General features: G+C 38.5%; 1 protein-coding gene across 2 annotated transcripts; it reads right to left on the bottom strand.

The window, feature by feature from the left end:
• Positions 1-134: 134 nt before the first annotated feature.
• On the bottom strand, positions 135-27,975 carry trim37 (tripartite motif containing 37). 2 transcript variants are annotated; one of them, XM_042431201.1, is made up of 25 exons: positions 27,742-27,975; positions 25,606-25,684; positions 24,775-24,876; positions 23,897-23,937; positions 22,594-22,710; positions 21,051-21,138; positions 20,666-20,788; positions 18,941-19,064; positions 18,347-18,414; positions 17,229-17,353; positions 16,370-16,420; positions 15,782-15,863; positions 15,177-15,253; positions 14,630-14,809; positions 14,369-14,483; positions 13,062-13,253; positions 12,379-12,512; positions 11,624-11,706; positions 8,211-8,438; positions 6,812-7,120; positions 6,015-6,158; positions 5,379-5,577; positions 5,179-5,270; positions 4,667-4,777; positions 135-3,343 (listed from the first exon to the last, which is right to left on the bottom strand). In XM_042431201.1, the coding sequence occupies exons 2-25, from the start codon at positions 25,624-25,626 to the stop codon at positions 3,297-3,299; spliced, it is 2,853 nt and encodes a 950-aa protein (XP_042287135.1). In that variant the 5' UTR covers positions 25,627-25,684; positions 27,742-27,975; the 3' UTR covers positions 135-3,296. The 2 variants fall into 2 exon arrangements, with proteins under 2 accessions (XP_042287135.1, XP_042287136.1); XM_042431202.1 differs by lacking the exons at positions 24,775-24,876; positions 25,606-25,684; positions 27,742-27,975 and adding an exon at positions 24,500-24,542.

Raw genomic sequence — 27,975 nt, 5'->3', positions numbered from 1 at the left:
CAAACTGACTTCCTTTTGTGCAAATCTTAATTCTACATTTTTACACTCAGACATTACCACTATAACCTCACTTTGAAGATGCGTATGTGATCAAATATTCAAACTTATGGGAGACAGAAGACATGAGAATGTGGTCATTTTCAGGATCATAAAACATTTTCTTTATTACACAAAAAGGAAATGTACACATTTAATTATTAACAGTGCATTCTGGGGACATTTAAAATAAAAGCAGCTTTTGACACAACAAGCACAAATAAGAGAAAAAAGGTTAATAAACAGTGAGAAAGTCTGGCTGCTGTTTCCACACCTTTATCAACTAAAAGAGAGGAAATGTCGAGAGCTCAACACGTTTCATCAACTTCACTCTGATGGATGATTGAAGTTTGACTCGACATGTCTTGGTGAAGTCTATATGTTGCTTTCACCACAAGATCAGACCAAGTTTCTCTTTTAACAACCAAACAAGATGTCTTTCCTCCTTGAATCCAGCCAGTAAAGCCATGAGCCTTCAGGCACATGTTCAGCTCACTGTACACTGGTAACAATGCAGCTCATCACTATGCGGCAAGCTCCAAAAACTCTATGTACCAAGATATTTACAATGTAAACTAATGACTGTAGAAGTGTACAATAATGTTATGTCTTTGATCCAAAAACTAAGCGGCCTTTATAATAAAATATTGCTCAATGAAGAGAAATGGAAAGGATTCACTTACAAAGTGCAGAAAAGTATGTCACGTTGCATTTTGCAGTTCTGTTCAAGCTTATTAGTTAAAACACAAAGTCGATGTGACATTTTGGAACATTTTTCCACTTAGACTCTGTGTTTTCTCCCAATAATTTGTGACATTTTGCTGCAGCCTTTGACTTGTGTTTGCTGTGTTTGGGGGGAGAACTGAGGTGGAAAATAATATATCCATGAAGAAAAGCCAGCGGAGCAGTGAGCTCCTCTTGTACAGCCTTCAGCAAAGAGCACGTTACATAATTACACTGATTGTTAAACCTATGCTGTCAAGTTCTCTGAAAATTAAAAAGAAACTGCACCTCAGTTTCAACTTTAAAGGGTTAGTTCACCCAAATTACAAAAAGAAAATTTCTCACTTGCTTCTAGTGGTTTCTAACTAAGCAGATAGTTTTTGGTTTGTTTGTCCAGGTTTGTAGATATCCGTCACTGAGGTTTCTGCCAATACAATGGAGCAAAATGGAATTTCATTTATGGCGCTCAGAGCATCAAAAAGCAAACAGTAACAAGTCTTTACAGCAACAGTGTCCCTGTTAATCTAAATAATAAGGACTATTTCTTCAACAGAATGTAGTTCCATTAAAAACTGCTGACAGTGAGATCTGCGGATTGTCCAGAAGAACATGGACACTGTTTCTGGAAAGTGATGATTTCAAATGTCAAAACTAAATGCTTGTCATCTCCGATGTATCGGAGTGGAGGCAGAAATCTCAGAGACAGATCATAGAAAACAGCTGCTGTGACATCACTGATTACAGCCAGAAGATCTGTAGAGATCAATGCTGTTTGATTTAGTGTTGACCGAATGATGTAAAGGACCAAACCATTGTTTTAGCCTCCTTTACTAAATTAATATTTTTCCCCACTTTCCATGCGGCCATTTGTTTCCATTCATGTAAGTGCTTTCAGTACATTAAGAAATTTAACATGAAATTAGTTTAGGTTCAGTGATCCATCACATTCAGCATCCTGTCAGCTTTTACTGCTGTCAAAGTTACATTTTTGCATTTAGTTGCATGGACTGACCAAAAAAAACCCCTCAAAACTTAGACAACAATAAAAGCAGACATGGTATTCACTGTGGCAGATTACTGAAGTCAAACAAAAGCGCAGTTCTGCAGTTTTATTTTTAATAGCAGAGAAATAACCGGAAACTAGTAGCTGTCATTTAAATAACAGTTCAGTCTAAACACTAGATCTAGTCATTATTTCCACTTACTTTGGTTGGATCGATAAACACTAGTGAACCCTTTAAATGTCAGCTTTCTAACAAGATACTGCAGGGTAACAGTCGATGCTATAATAATGGCTGACTTTTCCATTGTGTAGTGCATTAACTGAAGTGCAGCAGCTCTCAGTCGATCTATTCTTGCATTAGTGGCCCGAGCCGGTGATGTCCAAGCAGATGTACTCCATCGGCTGTGGAAGCAAGAACCCTGCTCGGACATCGTTACGGAGTCAGATGTGCAGCATGCTTCAAAGTTTCAGCCCACAGACATCAGAGTGCAGCAGCAGTTTTATAATCTACGTGATCTAGTGTTCCTTTAGCCTTTTCAAATGTCAAAGACAGACAGAAATTGTGGTTCCTGCTGTGACTGTTATTAAAAGTGAAGACATTTACATAAATTACCAGGAAAGATAATTGGGCAGTAAAGGTTCAGTTCACCTAAGAAAAAAGAAGCATCGAATTCATGCAGCCGACAAGCTGCAAACTGAATGTTTTAGGAGTGAAGAAAGTCTTTTTTAGCACCGACGGGAAACGCAGGGACATGGCTGAAAGAAGCTGAGTGGGAGTCGAGACCGAAACTCAGACAGACTGAAGTGAACATCAACAGCAAGCTGTTATAAAACACTGAGCTCTTATAGACAACATGTACAGTGTGACAGCATATCCTGTTGACTTGTCAGCCTTACAAAAGCGTCTACAAAGTGAGAAAGTAGCAGATTTGTGCTGAAAGTTAATTAAAGTGACTAAATGCCCTGTAGTCCAGGTGAATTGTAATGGTTCATATATATCTAGAGTTTTTATGCCCTCAACATTTTCAAAGATTCAGTCATTGCACAAACGGCTGTGGCAGCCATGTTTTCCTCTGAAATGTATTTACTGAACTGACCGTGAAAGAAGGTAAACTATGTATATCCCTATATGTTGAGTGTGGAGAGAAACGTAACAAAGAAATATGCTAAAAGTCAAGTTTTCCAAGTTAAATTGAAATGTTGGTTCTTAAAAAGGGGCAGTTTCATTGTGTTCACACAATGTTTAAGACACTGATATAATGTGGTCATGTGAACAGTCAATATTTTCTTTACCGCCACCTCCCTCAACATTTGTGTCATGATCCAAGTCTGAAAATATTCAGGACACCAGAAGAAACGTTTCTGTTTCTGTACGAGCATTGTCTTCATTTCAAGTTTATGCGTAACAAGCAGTTTCTACTCTACAGATCTGTGTAACTAGCATGTGTGTGTTGTCTCCGGCCGTTATTGCGTCGCCGTGGGGCCAATGAGGACAAAGCAGCGGGGTTGTCAGGTCTGACGGGCTCAGAGGAAATCACCTGTCAGCGGGCAGGCTCATGTCATCAGACAGAAGCTGCTCACCTGGAAGGAGGAGGAGGAAATGACTCAACTGTAGTGATTTTCCCTTATTATCTACACACATACTGAACTGTGTGGACAGCTGAGCATGTTGTGAGGTGATGGACACAATAAAAACACCTGGACAAGACTGATTTATTACCATCATTTTACCTCTTTAGGTACTGTAGAAGTAACCCACCGACATGATTTTTTCAGTTATTAGAAGACAAATTGTTGACTGTATTTTCAGCTAAAGCAGCTTTAATCAATGTTTTTATAGCAACAAAAGATCACATGATTACTTGTAAATAAAAGGTGTCGCTAGTAGTCGGATGACATCGGGTTGTGTCGTGGCAAAAGTTGAGTCTGGTTCAACTTTTTTGCTGGACAACCGCTGCAGGTTTTTACTGAGCCATCTGCGGTGGCATCCCTGCTGCGTAAATGCCCTGCCCTCATTCAAATGAATGGGAGGGCAGAGCTACTGTCAGTCTGAACTCCCCCTGAGTACTGCATTAATGTTTTACTTGATTCAGTCACTGACCACCTGAGTGTTCTCCCTCATGATTTAAACATAACATTCCTTGACTTGATACAAACCTATCTTCTTTTGTCAACAATCAATATATGTACTGTATGTCGCCTGTGATATGTGTCGTCACACAACACGACAAACAAGCTTCAAGAAATGACAGAAATCCCGGTGCTGCCACAGTAGTGACGGCTATATAATATAAGTTCATTACAAGTCACATTGTGCATCTCGGTCACAGTCTGTGTTAAACTGTATGATATCAGTTTTGAGGCATGTCAGATTGTACAATGAATGCCTGATTAACCGTAGCACTATAATGTAAATAGACAAAAAAAGACAAAAAAAAAAAAGGATGCAAGCAGAAACATGCCATCAACTCCTGTCACCCATCTGCACCACTCTTGCATTTTAAAAATGTAGTAAAATAATAAACATGCTTTGGCCATGATGTTAGCACTTCTATGCATCAACAAGCAAGTGTGAAGCTGGTTGTGGCCCAGGAAAAGAGGGAAACGTGAAGGCCAATTCAGCAAACCAAGTTTGAGCTAAATAGTTTTTTAGCAATAGCATTACCTTAGCTCACCAGTGTATTCAGTGTCATTTCATGTTTTAAAATGTTCTCATGTTGGTTGGTTTATAAATGTAGGTTGTAGCTGCAGTCACATTCTGGGATTTTAGTCCAAAATTTCTGACACTGTCAGAATTGTGACGCAGCCCATCTTTGTTCACCCAAAACTCTAAATCAGCTGTCTATGGATCCAGGACCACCTTTTTTTTTTTTTTTTTTAAATGTCATCGTGTGTGTTGGTTACCTGTGCAAGGAGGAGTCTGGTTGTCATAGCGAGAGTTGTTGCTCTGCAGAGCCTCGTCCTCGGTGTCGCTGTCACTGCTCGTTGCTGCCACCAGGACAGATGGTGACTGGTCTATAAACAGGACAAGACAAGACAAGATGAGACCATCAGACCTGCACAAACATTCCTTCGTGGAAATACACAGCTATTTCAAGTTTTGGAATAAAACAGATTTTGAATCAAAGTATCTTTTGTTTATCACAACAGGATTCAAACCCCCTGAGGGCAGAGTGGGCTCAGGATTGTTTTCCAGATTCCTCTTTTGGATTGATGTCAATAGTCATCAAGAAAAATTCAGTAATGGTGGAACAAAACATTTACTGCGTCTTGTTCTCTCCTATTCACACATACAAAACATTTTTACAATTTTCTAAGCAGCAGAGATTTCTTCCTTAGGAGGCTAACACTGCACATAATACACAAACAGGAAAACACACAAACTCCTGAGGGTGTCAGATAGAACGTAAACTGACCTTCATTTGAATGTGTCTGTGCAGAGGATCCCTCCAGCAAGGACTGATGGGAGTTTCCTGAGCTTTCTGAATCACAGTCCAACATGACTGCCCTGTGGGGGGAAGAAATAGAAAGGTTATGACACGAGAGTTTTCTGTTGTAGTTCGAGTAACGCAGCTGTCTGGTGTAGATACATTTTTCTGTGAATCAAGAGACGCACCCTAGGGTCCTACTGCTACAGTTCTTGCTGGTAGTGATGTAGCTTGGTCCCCCCAGGGTGAAGATGTCATCTCTGGGCCCTGAGGCTCCATACAGCTGCTGCTCCACAGAGTACTGCTGCTTGGAGACGGACGCCTGCTCTGACGAGGAGCTGCCAAGAGACACAAGAGGGCCCTGGATGCCGTCAGCCTTGAGCACCCCTGGAGCAGAGACAGAAGCAAAGTCACATGACGGAAAGACATGGGTCTTGTTCTGTTATTGCTGTTTTTCCAATTCAATCAAGATTGACATCACAAGGAGACTAAAAAGTTGGCAGTTGTTGTCGTTTCCAGATGCAGCAGGGAGCTGTTTTCAGCAAAAGAAAAAAAAAAAATCTCAAAAAAAAAGATAATTGTATGCTACCTGCTCACCACCAAACAGCAGACAATGTTAGCAACTAACTAGTGAATACAGTCGAGCATTTTAGAGCTAAAGAACGAGATACTTTTCTCAGGAGCTGAAGGAGCCAAAAACCTGAGCTAAAAGGAGAGTCACTATCAGACCAGAAACATGAATCCAGATGAAAGATAATGTTAATTTTATGGATTTTTAAAACAAGCAACTGTTTGCTAACTTAAATGGTAACATAAATACTGACCCTCTGTACCTCCAAGCCCCTCTTTAGGATGCAGACTGAGCTCCGTGGCGGCCTCTGCTCCTCTCAGGTCCTTCTCCATCTCCTCTGGACTCCTCCGCTTGACAACCTGAGAGCCGCTGCTATCCAGGACAGGAGACTTCCTGGCTGCACACAGAAAAAAAAAGACACACATACACAAATACAGTATGTAATTATCTCACAACCCTTGACCATATAACGGTGGAATTAAATGTCACAATCATTGGTTGTTGTGAGATGAAAATTTTAAAAAAGATGATACTGACTCTGGTTGAGTCCTGTGAGCCTGATCTTTTGTACTGTCGTCTGAAAACAGTCATCGACGAGGTTTCAGCTTTTTTAGCTCAAGTTTATATTGAATTAAAATTATTTTTCTACCAGAGTAGAAACTGGCCTTCAAAGCCACTCAAAACTGGAGTCTGGAAAACATCCACTGTGGACTAAGAGCTGACTTTTCTTTTAAACCAATGATGGAAATGATGTCAGGTTTGTTAGAGGTACAAAAATAACAAATACTGACCTTCAATTTTTCTTTGATAAAAGAGAAGAAGAAACATTTATTTTGGTTTCCACAGTAACATTTCCACCATCAGAGCCTAGTCATGTGAATTTTAATGTAAAATAGTTGCAGTCTTCGTCCATAGAAAGAAAGAAGATTATGAAACTTATGGAGGCTACCTCACATGGGGGCACCTACTGCAGGTAACGAGAGGATTTTCAGTTTGGGTGAAATTGTTTGTGTTCACCATTACTAGCATTGGCAGTGTAGCTGTGCTCACCAGGGCGGCAGGGCCTGGATCGGGCTGCAGCTGCTCTCCCCAGCAGGTCCAGCTCACTGGCCTTACAACAAGCTGACAGCTCTGGATCAGCGTGGTGAGAAGGCACATCCTCCACACTGAAGGCCCCTGATGGGCCAGGCCTGGGCTCTCCAGCCCCCCGAGCCTCCAGCACTTGACTCTTGACATCGGACATCTTGCTGCGGACCTCAGCCATCTGGGCCTTGAGGCGGATAAGGACGCCCGAGTCTGGAGCTGATCGTCGCACCACCTGAGGCCGCCGCTCTCGTTCTTTCCTGGAGTGAGGATTGGCTGGAAGAGACAAAAAACAGGAACGAGAAATGGAGGGAAATTGAGAACATTGTTTACTGTTTAGGCATTTAGCCTGGATACATACATATTTTTTCTGCATGATTTAACAGTAAGGAGGGTTTAAGTGTTTTGCTTGAAGACGTTCGGCTTTTAAAACTCAAATTACATCAAATGTCATAAAGTAAAGAAACCCATCAGTCGGTATTTAGTTATAAGATGGTCTCTCTAACCACGAACCATGCTGCCACCTCGTTATAATCACCATCACACAAAACATAATTCTGTTTTTTTCTACAGCTAATAAATTTGTGTAAAATTTAACACATTTACTTCAATATGTCTTACAACTCTTTGCTTGGGTTTGAGTTTTTTCAAGTCTGTCTTAATATAATACATGCTAATATGTACATGGAAATAAGTCTTTAGAGCTGCAATGATTAGTTGATTAATCAATCACCGAAAAGTCTGCAACTGTTTTGATAGTTCAATTGATTAGGTTTTTTTTGTTTTTTTTTTCAGGCAAAAATGCCAAAAATTTGATGGTTTCAGATTTGAGAGTTTGCTGCCTTTTCTTCTTACATTACAGAAAACGTAATATCTTTGGATTTTGGACTGTGTTTCAGACAAAATAAGACATTTGATGATAACACACTGGACTCTAGGAAATTGTGACCTTTTTCACAGTTTTGATGTTTTATAGGCCAAAATGATTAATTGAAAAAATTATCAGAAGATTAAAGTTGCAGCCCTATAGGTCTATTCCCCCAGACTGAGACTACACTGTAAGAGACGAAGGGCAAAATCCAAAGCCCTCGTTCCAGTTCAACGGAAGCTTATATGAAGCTTAAGCAGTCTAAGTCAAGTCATATCTTCCAAAATCATGGTCTGATTAGTACGGAATTCACTCTTTATTTCCTCGGCATGATGTTCCCTGCATTTTCTCTCTAATGTGATGGTAAAGGTGAAAAAAAGAAATGAGAAACCTCCGTCAGCTGTTGCTTCTGTCTCACTGTGATCATCCTAAAGGGATATTTTATTTTGGGTCTGAGTGTTCTGAGTTTAGCTGGAGTGACTCGGTGTGTTTACAGACCTTGGCTATGCAGGAGGGATACAGGAGGCCGAGGCTGAAGGCCCCACAGAGACTCCACGCTGCTGCGCTCCTTCAGATCCAGCAGCTGGATCAGGATGACGGGGTCGATCTCCAGGAGGCTGTTGCTCCCTGGACCAACAGCACCACCAGCAGCTGCTCCGCTACCGCCGGCGCTACGGCCAGCAGCAACACTGCGATGTAACGAACGTACCGTGGAGCTGGATCCACCTGCAGATCAGGCAGAAAAGAGAGTTCAGATCAGTTATTTCTTTGTCATTTTATTCTTCACTGTATGTGATGCTTTTGGTGGTACAACCACATGTTTTTAGTGACTATTTATGCCCCATTAATACTTATATACATAGTGAGATATAGTGTGGGTACTTGTTATTAATATTTATATTGTTGTTCATTTATTGTTGATGATTTTTTGTTCCCTTTTGCTTTGGATTTTATAACACTATTGTTCTTCTGCATTATGATGTAATGTTTACTTGTGGACTCCAGGAAGAGTAGTTGCTACCTTGGCAGTGGCTGAACAATCACAGTAGGGCTGCAACTAAAGATTATTTTCATTTAGTCTATAAAATGTCAGAAAATAGTGAAAAATGGCCATTATAATTTCTTCCATAGAGTCCATAGGGACGTCTTCGAATGTCTTGTTTTGTCTCATTAACAGTTCAAAATCCAAGGAAATTGAGTTTGCTGACACAGGAGAACTTAAAACCTCACATTGGAGAAGCAGCAACCAGCAAATATTTGACAATTTTTCTTAAAAAGAGAGAGAGAAAAAAAAAGACTAAAACAATTATTCGATTTTCAAAATAGTTGCTGATTAATTTTCTACCAATGGACTAATCGATTAATCAATTAATCATTACCGATCTATTAATTCTTGGTCAAAACATCTCTGAAAACAAATCAAACAAGATGTTGGAGGTGAAGATTGTGTTGAAATGGCTGATGTCTCATTAATATTGTGATATATAGCCTGTAGCTTCACAGTTCATCAATCATAAAGTCTAATAGATTATATATAATACAGATACAGACACTGATACAGAGCAGCTCTCTGGATATTTTAGTGGTGCACTCTCTCTACAACTGATGTCACTCATATCTCTGTTGAACAAAAGGTTTCATGTTTCTTTTTCTACCACAACCTCCCCTCATCTTTTACTCCTACTTTTCAGAAGTGGAACATTTTCCATGAAAACTGATGTGCACATACACACACACACACACACACACACAATGTTGTTGCTTTTTAATGGTAACGACATGGTGCTGATATGCTCGGTCAAAAATAAGTGATTTAAACTGAAACATGTGATACAGATTTATACTGACGTGATTTAAGATTTGTTTATTTTTGTATAATTTCTTTAAATCGATTTTCTGTTTGCAGATCTTAATTCTTTTGGGTTATAATCCACTAATAGTGAATTTTAAGCATTCAAGAATCTTTAAGCACAACAGAAATATTTATTTAATTTATAATGTGATATACTGTTTGTCGATGTCAACTGAAAACAAAAAAGGACTGAAATAAAACTTCATCTTTTGGCTGCCGGGATAATTTTCTGTTAATCTTTTCCAGACTAAAATTCTTTATTAAAAGTAGACTTTCATGATTTCAACTGCCTTTGCAAGGTTAAACTATTTTTTTTTTAATTTTTTTTTTTTTTTTTTTTTTAAATTGCATCAAAACAAAACTCACAAGTCACTACACTGTGAAAGAATAAAACAAAATGTTTATCAACATGCATTTTCATATTATGCTCACTGGGTTTAGAAAATCTTACAAAATGAACTTCATCTGAAAACGCTGCCTTTATATCAGGCATTCAAGCTTCACATTAAAAAATGTTTCATGTGTAATTTAATTGTTTTAAACAGTCAAGTTTTATCTCGCTCATATTTCTCAGGTCCTGTTTTGTTGTGTTGTGTTTTTATGTAACTTTGTGACACCTATTTTACTCTGCCTTTTGGCCAGGTCTGGCTTGTAAAAGAAATATGGAAAAAAAAAACAACCCAAAAAACAAAATTTTGCTCAGCTTGACTCTGATATCTAACAGAGTGAACACGCAGCCCCCCACACATGTACATACTGACACCAAGTGTTTCTATATCAGCACCCTGCGAGGGGCACAGTGCACCAACCATGACTCATCCTCTTCATGCCTTTCAACACCAACACAGTCAAACACACCGAGGGAGCTGCTCTGAGACCCACCATCATATCACCGTGTTCTCGCTTGTGCAGGTGTCCAACAACACAAATAGACGTGATTCTGTAAAATCTCGAGTAGTGGCTGAGGCTTTTATTTAGCTCGACTGAAGAGAGAACGACGCCTTTATCTGAGGCAGGCAGTTAAATATTTGATGTTTCCAGTTTTACAAATGTGAGGATTTGTTGCTTTTCCTTGGCTGTTGGTCGGGAGGGAAAAAAGTTATTTGAAGACATCACATTGAGCTCTGAGAAACTGTGATGGACATTTTTTTATTTCTAGTTTTATAAAACAAATGATTTACTGATTAATCAAAAAAAATAATCAGCAGATTAAACAGCAATGAAAATAATTGTTAGTTTCAGCCCTACTGCTGTTCATTGTTAAAACAATCTCAAATTAAAACACTTCCAGCAGTTCAGGGAAATAATCCCCTCAACTCCCTGAAAGATTTTATTTTAAAACCTGAAGAGTTTCTACCAGTTGGTTCGGGTGCCAACACAGTGGCAGGAGGAACACCATCCAAACGGGGTAAACTCTCCCAAAAATGCTTCAAAATCCAAACATGTTATGTGTCAAATAAAGTACATCATAGTCCGTCGAGTACAGAAACACAAAATGGTAGAAAAACCGTTTCCGTTAAAATGGAAGTGGACTACAGGTTCATCTTGAATCTGAGAATTCAATGAAAAAAAAGATTTACGCTTTCATGCGTCACGTTTCAGGATTAATGAGCCAAAATGTACATTAATCAACATTAATGGCACAAAAAGTTATTACTCAAGACCGTATTATAGTCCTTGTACTCTTGTTCTCATACAGGTATGTGCAGTCGCTGCATGATCATTAATTTAACGCTGTACCCAGACATCCGCAGAGACAAGGACGAGAGCAGGTGACAGAATTTATGTCACACAGACTGTTTTGATTATGTGGACTCATCATCATCATCATAATTTGAGCTTCATTGAGTTTCATTTCTCAGCCCACACATAAACTTTCTACCAAGCTGCACTGAAATCTGTTTGAGCTACAGTATCTGCTAGCAAACAAACAGACAGATCTCCTCTGCAGAGGTCAGCAAGAGAACCTCCTACACAACACGTGGCAGAATTTTCAATTGTGAGATTTGCAGAATAAATTTGCAGAATAAATTTCTGAATATTAGTGCATGAATTTTACCTGTAGCTCCAGCCAGATCATCAGGAAGCTCTCCTTCTTCTGTCTCCAGGTTCCCAATGAAGTCTACATCATTCTCTCCCGACCTGTGCAAACATCCAGCAAACAAAAAGTAACGTGTCTGGTAATTATGTACGGTGGAAAATTATTTTTCATTGCAGGTACTGTAGGTAGGTATGAAGCCTCATATTTCTGCACAGAATTATTTTGTCCCTCATCTCTAACAAAGTAATTGAATTAGGAAAGGATCATTTGGAGAGGAGGAATGATTACAGCCACCAGTGACTCTTTCAAGGTACATACTGTATTGGCATCCATCCTTTAATCCACGGGACAAACTACTAGAAACTTGGTGTCAAGGCCTCAGTATGCTTCAGAAAAAGTGCTTGTTGGCTTGTTTAACACCAACTAAAGCTCCCTTTCCAGCAGCAGAATCAGAAAGGGGGAACATCTGGCCAGCAGCCTCTTAACACAGTGATGTGGATGTGTGAAAGTGGGCTTGAAATTCTCTCAAAGCTCTTTTTTTTTTATTCTTCACACAACTACTTGTTTCAAGCACTTTTTATGTGTGTGCAATACCATGAATGTCCTCAAGGAGAGACTGTTAAGTGTGCGTTGTTATCGACATTTGTACAATAAATCACCTTGAGAATACAAAGACACGTAAACTTTCCTTAGAGTGTGTTTATTCGGATACTGTATACTGGATCTCCAACAATATTTTACATTAGTAGAGGAATGTGAGGAATTCTACTCACATGGTTTCTTCATCTATGTCGTTCTCCTCGGTGTTGCTGGTGGCGGTGGAGCTCCCTGAGGTGCTGCTGCCGTCCAGCGGGTTCACCTCCTCCTCCGTTAGACAGTCCACCTCCAAGTCTCCATCAGACAGCTCCTGATCAACACAGAGACATGATCATGATCACACCACGCTCGTGCTTTGTAGCGTTTCGTTTGGAGTTCAGTTTAAATATCCCGACAGTTAACTTGGATAGGGGTGTCTCAAGTTAATCCACAGGATGAGGGTCAGAGCAAATCAAGACTTTTTAAATAAAAATCATCAATGTCAGCCAAAAGTAAGATTAAATTGTTTATATATCCCATAAAAAGATCCCATTTCACTCAATTTAAAACACTGGAACTACTTCTCAACAGTTTTGGAAGAGATTGAACCAAGAACAGCTTGAACAAATAAACAGCAGCCGACAGTTTCAAACCACTGAGCTCAAAGCAAAACAATAAAATGTGAAACAACAGAAAAGACTTGAACAGGATATCCTTAAGTTTACATAAATCAACAATAAGTTCTGTGAAACCTTTTTATTGCCCCTACAGGGGAATAGTTTATGTTTCCCCCTCTTGCTTGCTCCATATGCACCAAGAATCAATAAGCTGTAAGTGCAGTAAAGTTAGAGAACACCTAATGAAATATTTCCATCCTTACATTAGAGTCGTCGTGTTGGGTCCTCTCCTCTTCTTCGCCTTTTTTAGTGTTGATCAAGGTGGTCTGGATGTCGTCGTCGCTCTTCACTGAGCGAGGGTCTCTTTCGGAGGCTGTGGTGCCCGCAGCGAGCCTCAGGTCAGGCGGTGAGGAGCTGCGTGACGTCTGACGCCGAAACAGCTCGATGGCCAATCGCTGAAAGCAAAGATATGATTCAGTCGGGAAGATTGATATGTCTGTTACAGCTAGATGCAAGGTTATTCAGACAACTCAAACAGACTGATCAGACTATGTAATAATCTCATATTTTTTTTAAATACATTCATTATTTTCTTTTAAGACTGTTGTACTTGAATATAAAAAAATAAGTTTAGTAAAATAAAAAATAGGACTTTCCTGTTCCAAACCAGAATATCAGGTGTGAATGCCTTTTAAGATTATTTTTTTGCCTTTATTGGACAGTGGGCAGTGAAGAGGCAGACAGGGAACAAGGGGAGTGAGAGATGGGTATGACATGCAACAAAGGTCCCTTACTGTAATCGAATCTGGGACGTTGTGGTTATGTGGCATGTGCAGTAACCTTTCGGTTACCAGGACGCTCCCTATTGCCTCAAACTTAATAAATACTGAAATAGCAACAGTGGAGACGATGAGTGTGAACCCACGCTCAGTGGTTCCAGGTCAAGAGATAATTTCTAACCAAAGAGCCACTGAAAAAAAAAACAGGATCCAAACTGTGCAATAAAAATCTAAATAAATCCTTCCTTCTCTCTGCATGTTTTCTGTCTCCTCCACCTACTCTGTCTGCTTTACAAGGTACAATTGTGGCACTTTTTTGTCTAAAAAATGGCTGTGTTATGCAAAAACATACACAAAACTTTTTTCATAGTCAAATAAACAGACACACATAATTATGGATGTGTTGCCTTAAAAATGTTTTTGTGTTTTTTACCTTAATCATAAACCAAGTCTTGACTCTAAAACTGAATTATTTACATTATGCGGACAAAAAAACAAGTCCCCTTCAGTTGCCACTGTAAAAAGGACGGCGAGTCCCCAAAATGTGACTGTGAAAACAGATCACATTGAAAAAAGGAGCGTCTGTACACTGACTCCAAACTACAATGTAGTTTGTACATTTAAATACATTTGTAGTTTGAATACATTTTGTAACTTGGAGTCAGTGTACAGGCGCTCCTTTTTTCATTGATGCTGCTTTTTGAATAAAACTGCACCTGTGTAATGTTTGTAATATCAGTAATACCTGGTGCACACATACATACACACACACACACACACACACACAGTACCTCTTTTAGGTTGTTGATCTGCTGGATGTAGCCGCTCTGGGCCGACTCCAGCTGGCTGATGTACCAGTACTGGTCTCTACATTTCTGGAAGAAGGTGGGTGATCGAACCTGGTAGCTGTGCAGCACATGCATGAAAACAAATTACACTGTGTTACTCTATGACAACAGACTTGCTATGCTGATGGTTTCTATCATATCTGTGTGTGTGTGTGTGTGTGTGTGTGTGTGTGTGTGTGTGTGTGTGTGTGTGTGTGAGCCCACCGGAGCACCAGTGTGTCAGTCTGCATGTTCAGGTAGCCCTCGCTGGCCAGAAGGTCCAGTCTGAAGAAGCGGTTGTAGCCCCAGCATTCTCCGACCTCAAAGTCAGAGGCAAACTCCCGAATTATGTTCTTGGTTGGGTCACTGGAGGCCTGATGGACCATCTCCACACGGTACTCATACCTGAACAGAACCAAGACAACATCATTACACAAAAAAAAAACACAATGAGAGAGTGTCGAGAGATGGCGTCCAGGAGTTTTAGATGTTATTATATTTTTAAAAATAAAAAAAATGTATCATATTTTTACTAGACGTGGTTTGTTTTTGAACTTTAAAAATTGACTGACTTGAGCTTCTGTACAACATCTTCAAGTTGTCAAAGAATTTAAAATCGGATCATTTAATGGAGACTGAACAATGAAGAGAAAAGAGAAATACAGAAAGAATTTGGTAGAGAAAAGTGAAGCTAGAAGGCCAGGGAGAAGATAGCGAACAAAGGAAAGATTTACTGAAACTTAAGAACATTAACATTAAGAAATAAACATACTTTGATGTTTCAGGGAGTCCAGCAGACAGTTCCAGGAACACAGACAGGTAGTTTCCACGAACCACACCGTTGCCATCCTGAGAAAACACATAACAAGCGTAACTAACACAGAGACATGGCCGCTGGTTTTTAAGAACCTGACTTTACTGAACTATAAACCAGCAGTGTTTATGTTAAGAAGTAGGATGGTTGTATGATCCCACACAGAGTTTCTTAGTTCCTTTGGGCACTAACAACAACAAAATAATTATTTGGTTTTCAACTGCATACACAGATTTTTTAATAATAGCATAAAATCAACAAATATACAATGGATTCACATTAAATTAAGTATTATATTGACAACAGAAAATGTTGAAAAAAACCCCCATTGTAATCAATTCCTATCCAAGCCCTGATGCCTACAGTCAGACTGAGTGTTGCCTGAAACTTTTTTAACTGATACATTAAAATCACTTGTTTGAAATTAGATTATGGAAATAAATTGTGATCAAAAGATGAAAAGCAATGCACCATAATGTCGATGCTACAGCTCATTCTGAACAGTGTAGCCAGGTGTGTAAATTGATAACATACAATGGACGGAGAAAATGTTTCAAACTCACTGGGTAGACTTTGAGCCTCCAGCAGAGCCCAGATATCTGTAGAGGAGGGCTGTACACCGGGTCGGCCCGCTGCCTCAGGGTGCTACAGACACACAAACACATACTTAAATCAGACCTGATCTACGTTGTACATTTCAAATGCACATCTTAAAATTTGTGTTATAAGAGAAGTGATGAAAGATGCAGCTAAAGCAGAAGATTTATCAGAATATCATCTCTAAAAATAAAGGTTTGATTAAAAAAAAAACTAATTTTACACATTAAACAAGTGGGACTCCTATAGATTTTAATCATATTTATATTTCAGCCACTGAGATTAACTGTAGACGTCCCCTGATATGTTTAATAAGCACAAGTTCATACGAATGTCATCTGAGGCCAAAAGTGTTTATACCTGTTCTGAACGGACGCACTCAAAGTCGAGGTGAAAAGTGCTCTGCTCTCCTTGAATAACAAACTCTACGCCTTTCAACTTTAAACACTGTCAGCTAAATGTAAAGATATTGTTTAAAATTTCACATCATTTACTAAAAGACGCACACAGTTGATGAGAATGTAAATTGGACTGAAGCCAAAGACAGGATTTACCTGAAGTTGACCAGAACAAAAGTGCTGGAGTCATATGCAGGAACCAGTTCACTGAAAGCACACAGAGGAAGGGTGATTACACACGAAAACACACTGATCAAAGGTTTAGTTATGCATTTTTGTAACTGTCAGGCTATTCTCCTCTGTAGAAGTCATCCATAGGCACAAGTTAAACACAACTGATTATTTGAAGCAGCATCCTTTCCATCTATCAAGCAAAGCTGCAGCTAACAATTATTTTCATTATCAGTTAATCAGTATATTGTTTTCTCAATTAATCTATTAGTAGTTTGGTAGGTTTTTTTTTTTTTTTTTTTTTTTTAAATATATATAGCCCAAAGTTATAAATTATTAATGTGCCTCGAAGAGTTTTAGGGTGACCAACCATCTAAAAATGTCTGTCATCTATCATCAAAGTAGAGAAAGTAGAGCTGCAATGATTTTGATAATGGAATAATCATTTCAGTCATTTTAAGCTTTTTTGTGTCATACATGATAGTAAACTGAATATATTTGATTCAGGACTGTTGTTAGGACAAAACATGACATTTGAAGACATCACCTTGGGCTCTAAGAAATTATAATAAGGATTTTTTAAACTATTTTCTGAAAGACTAAACAATTAATCATCAGATTAATTGATAATGAAAATCATTAGTTGCAGCTCTACATCAAAGACTAGGCAATAAATTGTTGTCAATAAATTGCCATAATTACCATTTTTATAGCCTAAATGATTAATCAGTTAATCAAAACAAATCTGAGAAAGAATAATCTGATAATGATATTTTATTACATCCCTGTTGGACCACAAGACATAACTTGACTTCTAAACTACTACTAAAGCTGAGCAGTTTACCTGGTGAAGTCTGGAGGGACCGGAGTGGTGACGAAGGACTGCATGGGTTTCCGATGGACCTGCTGGAACATTAGCAGGATCTCTGGGCTCTTGGAGATCAGTTCACTCTTACTACAGGAGTGAAGCTGTTCAACACACACAAAACAGCAAAAATAATCATGTTGTGGCTACAAACATGCAGCTAAAACACAGATGATGGCATGTTGTTTTTGACCTGAATACAGTAGCTGTGTGGATCTCATCCACTGAAGCCAGTTTAATATGAATCTTGATATGAAATTAACAATCCAGTGCAATTTAATTCTACAAAGATAATATAAGTTTTGATTTTGTTCACAAGATAATATTTAAAAGGGGACAAATCATCTACATTTCCAGGTCTTCCACGTCTGGGGCTCCACTAAAATATCTTTGCATTTATCAGTTAAAAAAAAAAGCTCCTTATTTCTCTTATACTGGCCCCTTATGCAGCCCGTCAGTTCAGCCTCTGTCTGAAACAAGCCGTTTTAGTTCCTGTCTCTTTAAGGCACCCCTCCCGATGAGCCAGCTCTTTTCTGATTGGCCAGCTTCCAGAAGCTGCATCACGGCCAACTTCCTCCGGCTCTGGAGGCTACGTAAACAAATAGTAGTCAGATTTCACTTATTTTTCTTCATTCTTTACTTGAAATGGAAACTTCTCAAATATATCCGTACATGTTCGAACCCAAATCCAATCTGAACTACGCGAAGGACGACACAAACAACCCGAGGAACAACCTGAGCAACAAAAGTGACAGAACGAACAGCTGTTTGTGGGTATGAGTGAACGATCTGAAGTCATTATGAGGAGGAATTAGAAGTAGTTAACTTTGCAAACAAAGTGTTCAGAGCAGGCTGAAGCCCTGGCTTTTGACTTGCAGGGAGCATTTTACATACATTCATCATAACATCATAACAGTATAACAATCACAAAATCATGTTATACCCCCTTTAAGACAATTTAATGCAATGAAACACAACAAACTACTGCCTTTAACAAATACCATACTGGTGCCACAGTTTTGATATTACACAACTAAAAAGCTGATATAAAGCACATCTAAATGAATGGAAGCTTTGAGCTGCTGTAGACAACCAACCTGATGCTCCACCTCCTGCAGGAGAGACTCCAGCAGCTCCGTCTCCTGGGTCAAGGACGTCTTCTGGCCTGGTGGGGAGGAGAGCGTTTCTATTTTCAGTGCACTTGTGCTGAATGTCAGCCCTGATGGAGGCTGGTGAGTGTGAGTGGGCGGGTGTGTTTGTGGGCACTGAGTGCATGCATTCACTCAGTCCAGATAAATATTTTATATGTGTTTTACCCGTAACTCTATCATGAGCTCTATAAAAAAGGAGCTCCTGGCTGCTTTCAGACGGCACTCTGAATACTTTGTGAGGTTTAGGTCTTGACCTTTAGACTCATTGTAGTGCCAGTTAGGAGGTCTTGCACCAACAAAGATTCATTTAAACTCAAAAGTAGGGTTAACTGTAAACTTAGCCTTTGATTTAAAATTATGTTGCACCATTTAAAGTTAAATCCTGGTTGTATATGTAGTAAGTGTGAAAATATTGACAAAAATATGACCCCTAAATGCAACCATCCCTACATGTAGTGCATTTTTCAGCTTCCAGGATTGTCTTAGAAACTCAGAATCAACACAACTGCTGACTGACAGCAACGTGTCGAGGAGTCCTACCCATGAGGGTGATGAGTTTGTTTTTCAGCTGGTTGTCCAGACGAGCGATCATCATTTCCACAGCGTTTCGGATCTCTCTGACCCTCTCGTCCTTCGCTCCCCTGACAGCCTCCACATTCCTCTCCTGACACACACACACACACACACACACACACACACACATTAGCTGACCAAGAGCCATTTCAATGTTCAACTTAATTTAACAGACAGCTCTTAACTGAAATACCGACATGTTAGCACCATCTAGTGGATGTAAGCAACACACACAAAAAAAACCTTACTGCCTAAACCTTTTAAACACTTCTGTAAAAATATTTTTTAAATGCAATTAATTTATCACTAATCACTAAACTAATCACTAACTTCTTAAATAATGTATTTCTGTGTTTTCTAGTCCTCTATTTAGTTTCTTGATGCCCAAATAAGTGAAGTGCTGGTTGTGTAATTGTTTATCTCCAGGACTTAAACATATGCTTACATTATACAAATACATACATTATAAGCATAGTTAGAAATAACATTTGGATGTGACTCTTTTTCACATTTAATTCCTATTGCTCGTGCTGTGCGTAAAGCATTTTGCTGGATATTCACGCTGTAAGCAGACATGAATAATGTGAAACTTTATGGAGGGCTGGCTGATTGTTTGATGATTATGATGATTATTATTTAATGGTTATTCTCTTTTTGCTCAAACAAAAAGAGAACAAATCCACACTGAAATAAAAAAACAAACAATTTTATTAGGTTCATCTGATGTGAGTTCTCCTCTATAACATGCTGTAAAATTGTCTCTTTAACTGTGTTTCATCTTTTACTGGACTGATTTTATTTCCAAGTGCATAAGAAATTTCTGAAATGCTTAATATGTTACAGTAGACCAAGAAATATATCTAATATTTCTCTCTATACATTTAACCCACCGCTTTTGTTGCCCGTTATTGCGCTGACATTCAACTGAGATGCATTTGAAGTGCTACAGAAATACTACCGAATCTGATCCAGTAAAATTGCGTGCATTACTTTAAAGATCCCTTCCAGACATGTTTTAAGATGTATATAAAATGCTCTACTTTGAATAATAATTTGAGCTTGATATGGTTTTAGCACAAATTTCTTTGTTCAAATTCTTAAAATGACATCTATCTATAAATATGTAAATATATTTCATTTCAAACGTTTAACTGTTGGACACATGATGTCTCCAGCTTCACTGTAAAGTCTGTTCTCAGTGTTTGTGCACTGGAGGTTTCAATGTGAAAACAGCCTTCTAGTGTCAAACTCTGCACAAATATCATTCTGCTCAGTGAAGCTCAAACTCTCAGCTGCAGCAACAAGATGAAAAACATATTTTTGAGAAGAGGGGGACTTTGAGGAAAGTTACTCTGGGTGTTTTCATATTATCATCTTATTAAAATGAATAACAGGGTCTATATTAATTATTTTGCTACCTTTTTGTACTGAGCAAATTTTATGGAAACCTGCGCACAGGACAGTTTGGCCAGAGGGTGGTGCTACAGAAGAGCTCACAAAGTGTCAAAAATGTAAAAGTCTCATCCTGTGAGGAGAGTGAATAAATGTCATGATCATTGGTCTTTTAGATTTGTACATTTCTAATGTAAAAGAGAAAATTTTGCCCTCATGATGAAAGTTTCACCAAGTTGTTGTAGAAAATGTAGAGCACAGTCTTATACGTCACTTGTGTATCTGATCTGAAGTCCTCACCACTTCCTGCACCAGACTGATAAGCTCCATGAGACGGCGACGGAGCTTGCCGACCTCCTCCTTCACCTTGGTCACATGCTGCTCGTAGATCTCCACCAGAGGCTTGAAGGTGTGGCCGCCATGCTGGAGACAGCGGAGAGGAGAATACGTTCAGTCACATGGAGGAGCATTAAATTACTCTTCACTTAATTCAAAAGAGGTTATATATATATTAAATTAATATCATTTAAATCAATTTTCATTACAGATGTCACCCTACTCATTTTTTACTTACACTACGTGGTAAGATGTTTATTATAGGTTTATTATGGGTGTTTCTGATGTATGAGGCAGGAAATCTTTCAGTTCAAGCTATCATGTAAAAATATAAGATGTGAAAAGTTACCATGCCTCCCCACAGAGCACACTGGTGACAGATGCATTTCTTACAGGTCCAACAGAAAACACTCAGCTTCTCATGATGGTTTTCACATCTGCAGAGAAAAAATCCAGGAAACCAACATGTCACACAGAAAGAAAAAAGCTTTTTAGAGTTGTTTTTTTTTTTTTTTTTAAACTTGTCATTACCCAAATTTTACTTCAGTGTGTCAATATCAATATATAAACTCACAAAGTTTACAAAGGCAGGAGGCAGAGGTGGATGATAATGAATATGGTCAAAGAGGGGCAAGAGGAAGGAGGACATGTGGAGTGATAGAGGAGAAGCAGGAGGAAAACAAGCGGTGTGATGAACATTAGGGCTGGAATACCAGGACTTAGGATCATGGTATATCGTGGGAGGTTTTTGCCAAAATCTGCTCCCGTTACCCGGTAAAATTACATGTGGGAAAGCAGGATTTTTATCATGTCATATCATTAATGCTGATGAGGTTTAATGCTTATAATACTAACTGTTGCAGATATATTCTGACCTTGAAATTCCATTATTATGGTAAAATAATCAGATAATCTTCTAATTTGCAGCTTACAGACTAGCTACATGTTTAAATTTAGTTTCCAGGGAGGCCAACTTCCATGCTTCAGGCACAGTACTGTATCTCACACCACCCAAACAAATCTTATGTCAAATAAGAGGAAGCAACAAAGCCTCTCCTTCATGAAAAAGATGTATATACACTTCCTCTGCACATGTCTAGATGGTAAATCTAGATTTGCAAAACTCTCGTAAGCTGCTTCAGAATATTCTTGTCTCACTGTTTTAAGATGTGACAACACTAAGGTTAAGGTGTGGTTAGGTTTAGGCATAAAAACCACTTGGTTAGGGTTAGGGAAAAATCATGGTTTGGGTTAAAATCATCATTTTAAACGTGGTGAAGTCACTACTTCCTTACAAATCTGGTGAGAGTTTTTGCAAAGTCCATTAAAATGCGACTTTTGATGCGATTTAGTTTGTATGAGGCAGATAAATGGCTGAGTTGTTCATAAGTCACTGAATGTAATTCAGGGTTTCGCAGAAACATCAATCTGTTTGTAGCCCACAGCTGTTTGTATGTAGGATTCTGTCCTTTCATTAAAAAAAAACTGCAGCCATTAATCAGTAGCAGGATCTGTGCATCTTCAAATTCAGATTTATGCACAGAGGCACAGTATCAGTAACTTCATCAGAGCTGTTTGGATACTTTGGTTTTTAGCGGGAGATGAAATTATTAGTTGTGTTTTTCCATCTCAAAGATTGTGCACTTTTAAAGGGAACTGTTTTTCTACTACAGTAAGACATAAACTAACAAATATCAAAGAAAAACATCAGAACATTGAAATAAATATCCTCTTTTAAATTAAATATCCACAAGTCTGTGGTTAAAATCAGATTTTATTCTTGGAGAGAAATCCTGGAAAGATTTTGATATATTCTCTGCAAGTAATAATTTTATAATCAACCCTAATGAAGGTGGAGGACACGAAGTGAAGGAGTAGCAGGAGATGCTCACTTGTCCTTGTCGTTGTCCTCATGCTTAGTGAGGCTGCAGAGCTGCAGGGTGTCCAGCTGCTGGGTGACCTCCTCCGCCCAGCGACAGTTGACCAACTCCCTCAGCTGCAGCGGAGCCCTGCGTGTTACAGTACACACACACACACACTTTAATACCTTACATATCACACAACTTATAACATAACAAATATTAAATGAAACACACTCCCATCATTATACTCATACAAGTTTTCTAAACATTGTTTGCATTTCCTACTTTAACGCAGGCAGAAACAACAGGTGTGTGTTTGGTAGATTATAAAACATAACATGACACATTTAAATACACAAGTTGCAAATATGGCTTTTTCAAAATTAGTACACCCTATATGCACACAATCATGTTTTTTACAACCATGTTTTATTTTTGTTTTACAAGCCAAACTTTTACAATGCATCAGTGTTTTGTTGTCTTAACTTCAAGAACTCTCCCTCAATAAAATACAAATGAAAAGAAAAATGCGACATAAGAAAAACAATTAAGTGCAAAGAATATGACCAATTATTTTGAGCTAACTTTAAATACTTTCAAAACTTGGAAGTATCAGTCGAGTTGATAATGAAAAAGCACACAGATAATTTACATGACAGCTTACAGAGATATACTACTGTCTACTGAAACATCACCTGAAATTGTATCCTAACAGGTATCCAGCAGCTACATGTGCACTATGTCTACTACTACTGTCTCTCGTTTAAATCTACGCCACTAAGTTATGGAAAAAGGGACACAAGAAGGACTCCTCCCATCCAGTTAATCATCTTTTTTAACTTCCTTCCTTCTTTGAAAAAAGTATCACAACCAGAGCAGCCAGGTGCTGAGACAGCACTTATTCAGAAGCTGTCTGCCTCCTTAATTCCTTTACACCAGTAGTGTTGGTATTATTCTTGCCCACAGGACACTGGAGTGGTAAAAATCAGTTGTTATAATGTGGGACTGACAGCATCCCTATCAGAACACTGTTTTTTTAAATTAATGGTACCCTTTTTTTGTTTTACTATGGTCACTGTTTGTTTTTATCAGTGTGGTCATGCTATGCCCTGAGGTTTCTAGTTTGGTTTTATGTGAACTAACCAGAGCAAATTCCTATAAACTACATTGAAATGACAAGAAAGTATTGAATCTTGAAAGATGTGACTGAATGTGATGTGTCATGTGTTACACTGCTGTAAAAATAATTTGCCCCATCACATTTTCTTTGCACCGTTTGAACATTAACAGACAGCGTGGAGGGTTCAGCTGTGTGTCAGTAGCAGTGACTTACCGACAGTGTGGACACTGGGCTCTCTGCTCCGTCAACCAGCGCTGTCAAACAAGAGATTCCAGTTTAATGATCACTGCATCTAAACACAATCAGTGCAAACATGCTGCCAGTCAAATACATGACTCTGTTCAGGCTGTTAATACTATAATATTAATAATATATATATATATATATGTATATATAATATTTTTCTTTTGTCAATAAACCCCATGAAAAAAACATTTTGTTAGTTGATTTTGAGTCGATCCTACATACACTCTTCTGCTGCCATGAATACCAACTAGACCATCAAATTTGAATAAATCCACAACTGAAAATAGTCCCAAACAAATGCTCTATTTATTATGTTTGGGCAACATTTGAAAGACGTGTGTTTATCAGGCAGTGAAAGTTCACTGAAAGGACATAACTGAGTCACAATATCGGAAATGTAGGACCCATTTAGTCCCTAGTATGAGCCTGACTCATACTAGGGTCAGGATATCTTGACATCCGCTGTTTTGATTTTGACCATTTTTTTAAAAAATGCAACACTAAATCCCTGACCTCTTAGTGGGAACCACTGTGCAACTTTTATGCTCTGTCTGAATGCTTTTCACAAACCTCTATTATGTTGACTTTGACTCCAATTGATTGACCCTCTTCACATTATCAGACTGCACATGCAGGCAACTTTTGAAGCTTTCCTTTGACCTGAAAAAATAGCCTTGAATCTGGCTTGCTCTCCCAGAACTGACTGAGAAATGCAGACAATCAAGATGTTTGCACAATTAACCAATTTTGTGTCTTAAAACCAGAATTTGCAACTAATATCAGATTATAGAGCGGTGCAGTGAGGAGAACATTTTCTGGTCCCTGCCTGGTGTAAATAGACTTACTCGTATGCAGCTGAAGCAGCAGAGTTTGGAGCAGTGCGGGCAGAGACGAGCATCCCTCAGTTTCTCCATACAGATGAAGCAGCGAAACACCTCTGCGATGCTCTGCACAGGGACAGAGGATAGATGACAGTTTGAGACTAAAGTCAGCCTCAGAAATGACCACAGAGTTGAATCAACACCACTCAGACACAGTGTCAACAAACATAGGTTTCACAAAGGTAAAAAGGTTTACTGCAGAGCTGCTGTACTGATATGTTGGATTGTACATTTGTACTTAATAAACTGACTGCAAAGTAAAACAAGTAAAATAATGTTGATTGGATTTATCAAACCAAATGGCTTCTGTTATTGTGGGTGTTCAATGAAGACATTAGACAACCTGTAATCTGTATTCACATTATAGCAGAAAAGGGAGGTTCTTGTGCATCATGTGCAGCTTTGCTAACTTTTGAAACTTCTATAACAAATCAGGATCTATTCTGCTTAGAGAGGATGTTCTCAATCTCTTGCTAACTTTACAGTCTGGTTTTGGATAGTAAGTATTTGATATTGGGGTTGAAAATGTCACCTCTTTCAGAGATATGCATTCAGTACCTGTGCATAAAATATCACCATATTGTTGTCCAAAAAAATGTTTACTCTTTGATCGTCTCTGTTGCTGCATCTCTAGCAGGCACAGCACTCTTTCAGGCTCCATCATTCAGCTGTTGTCTCACCAAACTGACTCTGTTCTCAACACCTGATACACTGTCCTGAGCTGCTGTCCTAATATTGGTGCCAAACATGAGGGAGGTAAATGATGAAAAACGATCTGACATGTGTGATACGTACCTCAACACTCTGTTCATCCATTTCAGCCAGTTTGAGCGCTTGATCTCAGGAACAAATCAAAGAAGTCGTAGCCAGTGGTCTAAAAAGAAAAGTAACATTAAAACACGCTAAGCTCAAATATTCCAGGATGCACAACACGACACTGATGTTAAATTCCATGACTTTCCATAAAAAACCAGAGAGCTTCTCTGGCCTAAACAGCTGCTCCTCCTATTGTTTTCTTAGCTATCATTAAGATGACAACACAATGCACATATTTCAAACTAATCCTCACTTTCACCTGCATTACAATGAGATGATCCCCTTGGAAACAATGAAAAAAGACTCATGAATTACACAATATAGCCTGACCAGTGCAGGATTTTTGAGGCCAATAACAATGTTGATGTTTGAGAGTTTAAAAAACCTGATAATGACATATTGGTTGATATTCATTTTCTTTAAACACCCCATAATATAAATAAACATTTTCCTTATGGTTCCCTTCATTTTAAATTTTTTTATTTAAACAATAGCGACCATGAAATGTACAGGGCAGGGCATTTTAAAGTTGAAAACAAGTTTGTCACTACTCCCTGGTAGTGACGATAGAGTGGTGACACTGTTTCAGTACATATCTTTGACACCTCTGTTTTTCAATTTGTTGTCAATTATCGGCTGACACATATGCTGATATCAGTATATCTGTAATGAGCTAATATTGGGCGATACTTGAGCTGCAACAATTAGTCGTTTAAATGATCAGCCAATCAACAGAAGATTCATCTGCAACTCTCTTAATAATCAATTCATCATTTCAGTCCTTTTTTCCAAGCAAAAATGCCAAACATTTGATGATAACAGGTTATCAAATGTGAGAATTTGCTGCTTTTCTTGGTCTTACATGATGGTAAACTAAAAATTGTTGGGGTTTGGACTATGGATTCTAGACATCTAAGGACATCACCTTAGGGTCTGGGAAACTGGGATGGACATTTTTCAGTTTTTTTTATGTTTTATAGACCAAACGATTAAATTGAGAAAATAATGCAGGATTAATCAATAATAAAAATAACTTAGTTGCAGCCTTAGACAATTAATAAGTTGGTTTATATTAGACAGATCAAGTTTAAAGTCTCTACAAGTTCGTATCATACAGAAATAAACTGAAACCAACGACTGCTGCTTATAGCATCACCTCTAAAAACTTCTCTTCAGTTTTAACTATGCTTATACTTGTTTTGGTTTTATTTTTTGTGTGCTTCCCATTGCTTTATTCTGTGGTCCTCCTAAATTTTTCCAATTAGTCTCATTATTTTAGCAAAACAAGGTTCTGATACACACATCTGCTTTCAGTTTTTGGACTTTTTCTCTGATCTTTGATTTTTGGTGAAATATTGGATCATTTGAACATTTATTGAAATGAAACCATGTGAGAAGTTTAGAGGGAAAAATCACTGTTTGGTGGAGCTGTTAACAACTCAAAGACATCTGAAATGTGACCCTGACTACACACTGCTTTTTGTAAGATGTCAAAAGCCAAAAAGGTTGGAAACCACTGGTTTCATCTTTAACGATGAGTTGCATTTTAAAAGCTTGTTATATTATCCATTGTGTCAAATCCTCGTCTGGAAAGTAACTAAAGCTGCCAAATAAATGTAGTGGAGTAGAAAGTACAATATTTCCTTCTGAAATGTAGTGGAGTGGAAGTGTAAAGTAGCATCAAACAGAAAAACTCAAATAAAGTATAAGTACCTCAAAATTGTACTTAAGTAAAGTACTTGAGTAAATGTAACGTTACTTTCAACCACTGTTAGCATGCTTTGTTGTAAAGAAGGTAGAACATTTGTATGTCCCTTCAAGAAAAGCACAGATAATGTTACATGAAAAGCTACTAAATAGAGTTTTCCTTATCAAGAGGTCGTGTGTGCTTGTAGTCGATGGTAGCCGACATGGAAAGGCCGAGCATCAGCAGCCATACTGACAGCTAACATGTCCCGGAGCAGACATGACAGGAGCTTTATGTTTACTGGGAAAGAGCGATGACTCTGTCTATCAACACACATGCGCCGGATAAACAGGAGCAACGCAAACAAACTACAGTAAATATGTAGCTGTTATGTAGAGATGTGAGGCTAGCTAGCTGGCTTCACTCACCTCCCAGAGACTCGGCTTGGTCAGTCCCACCTGATAAACTGGAAAAAAGGGCTAAATTATCTACATTATATATCCTAGCACACAGCAGGCGTTATCTCCGCTTGTTTAGCTACCGTCAAACATCAGAAAATGCCCCGTTTCAGCTGTATCAACGCGGAAAAACACTAAAATGCTCCACAAGGGATGAGAAAATGCCCTGAATTGAAGATGTAGCGGCGGGTAGCGCTGTCTGTC

The sequence above is a fragment of the Thunnus maccoyii genome, chromosome 13 (assembly GCF_910596095.1).
Source record: "Thunnus maccoyii chromosome 13, fThuMac1.1, whole genome shotgun sequence".
NCBI lineage: Eukaryota > Metazoa > Chordata > Actinopteri > Scombriformes > Scombridae > Thunnus > Thunnus maccoyii.
The sequence above is the reverse complement of the archived record's forward strand: the minus strand, read 5'-3'. Positions and strand labels throughout refer to the sequence as shown.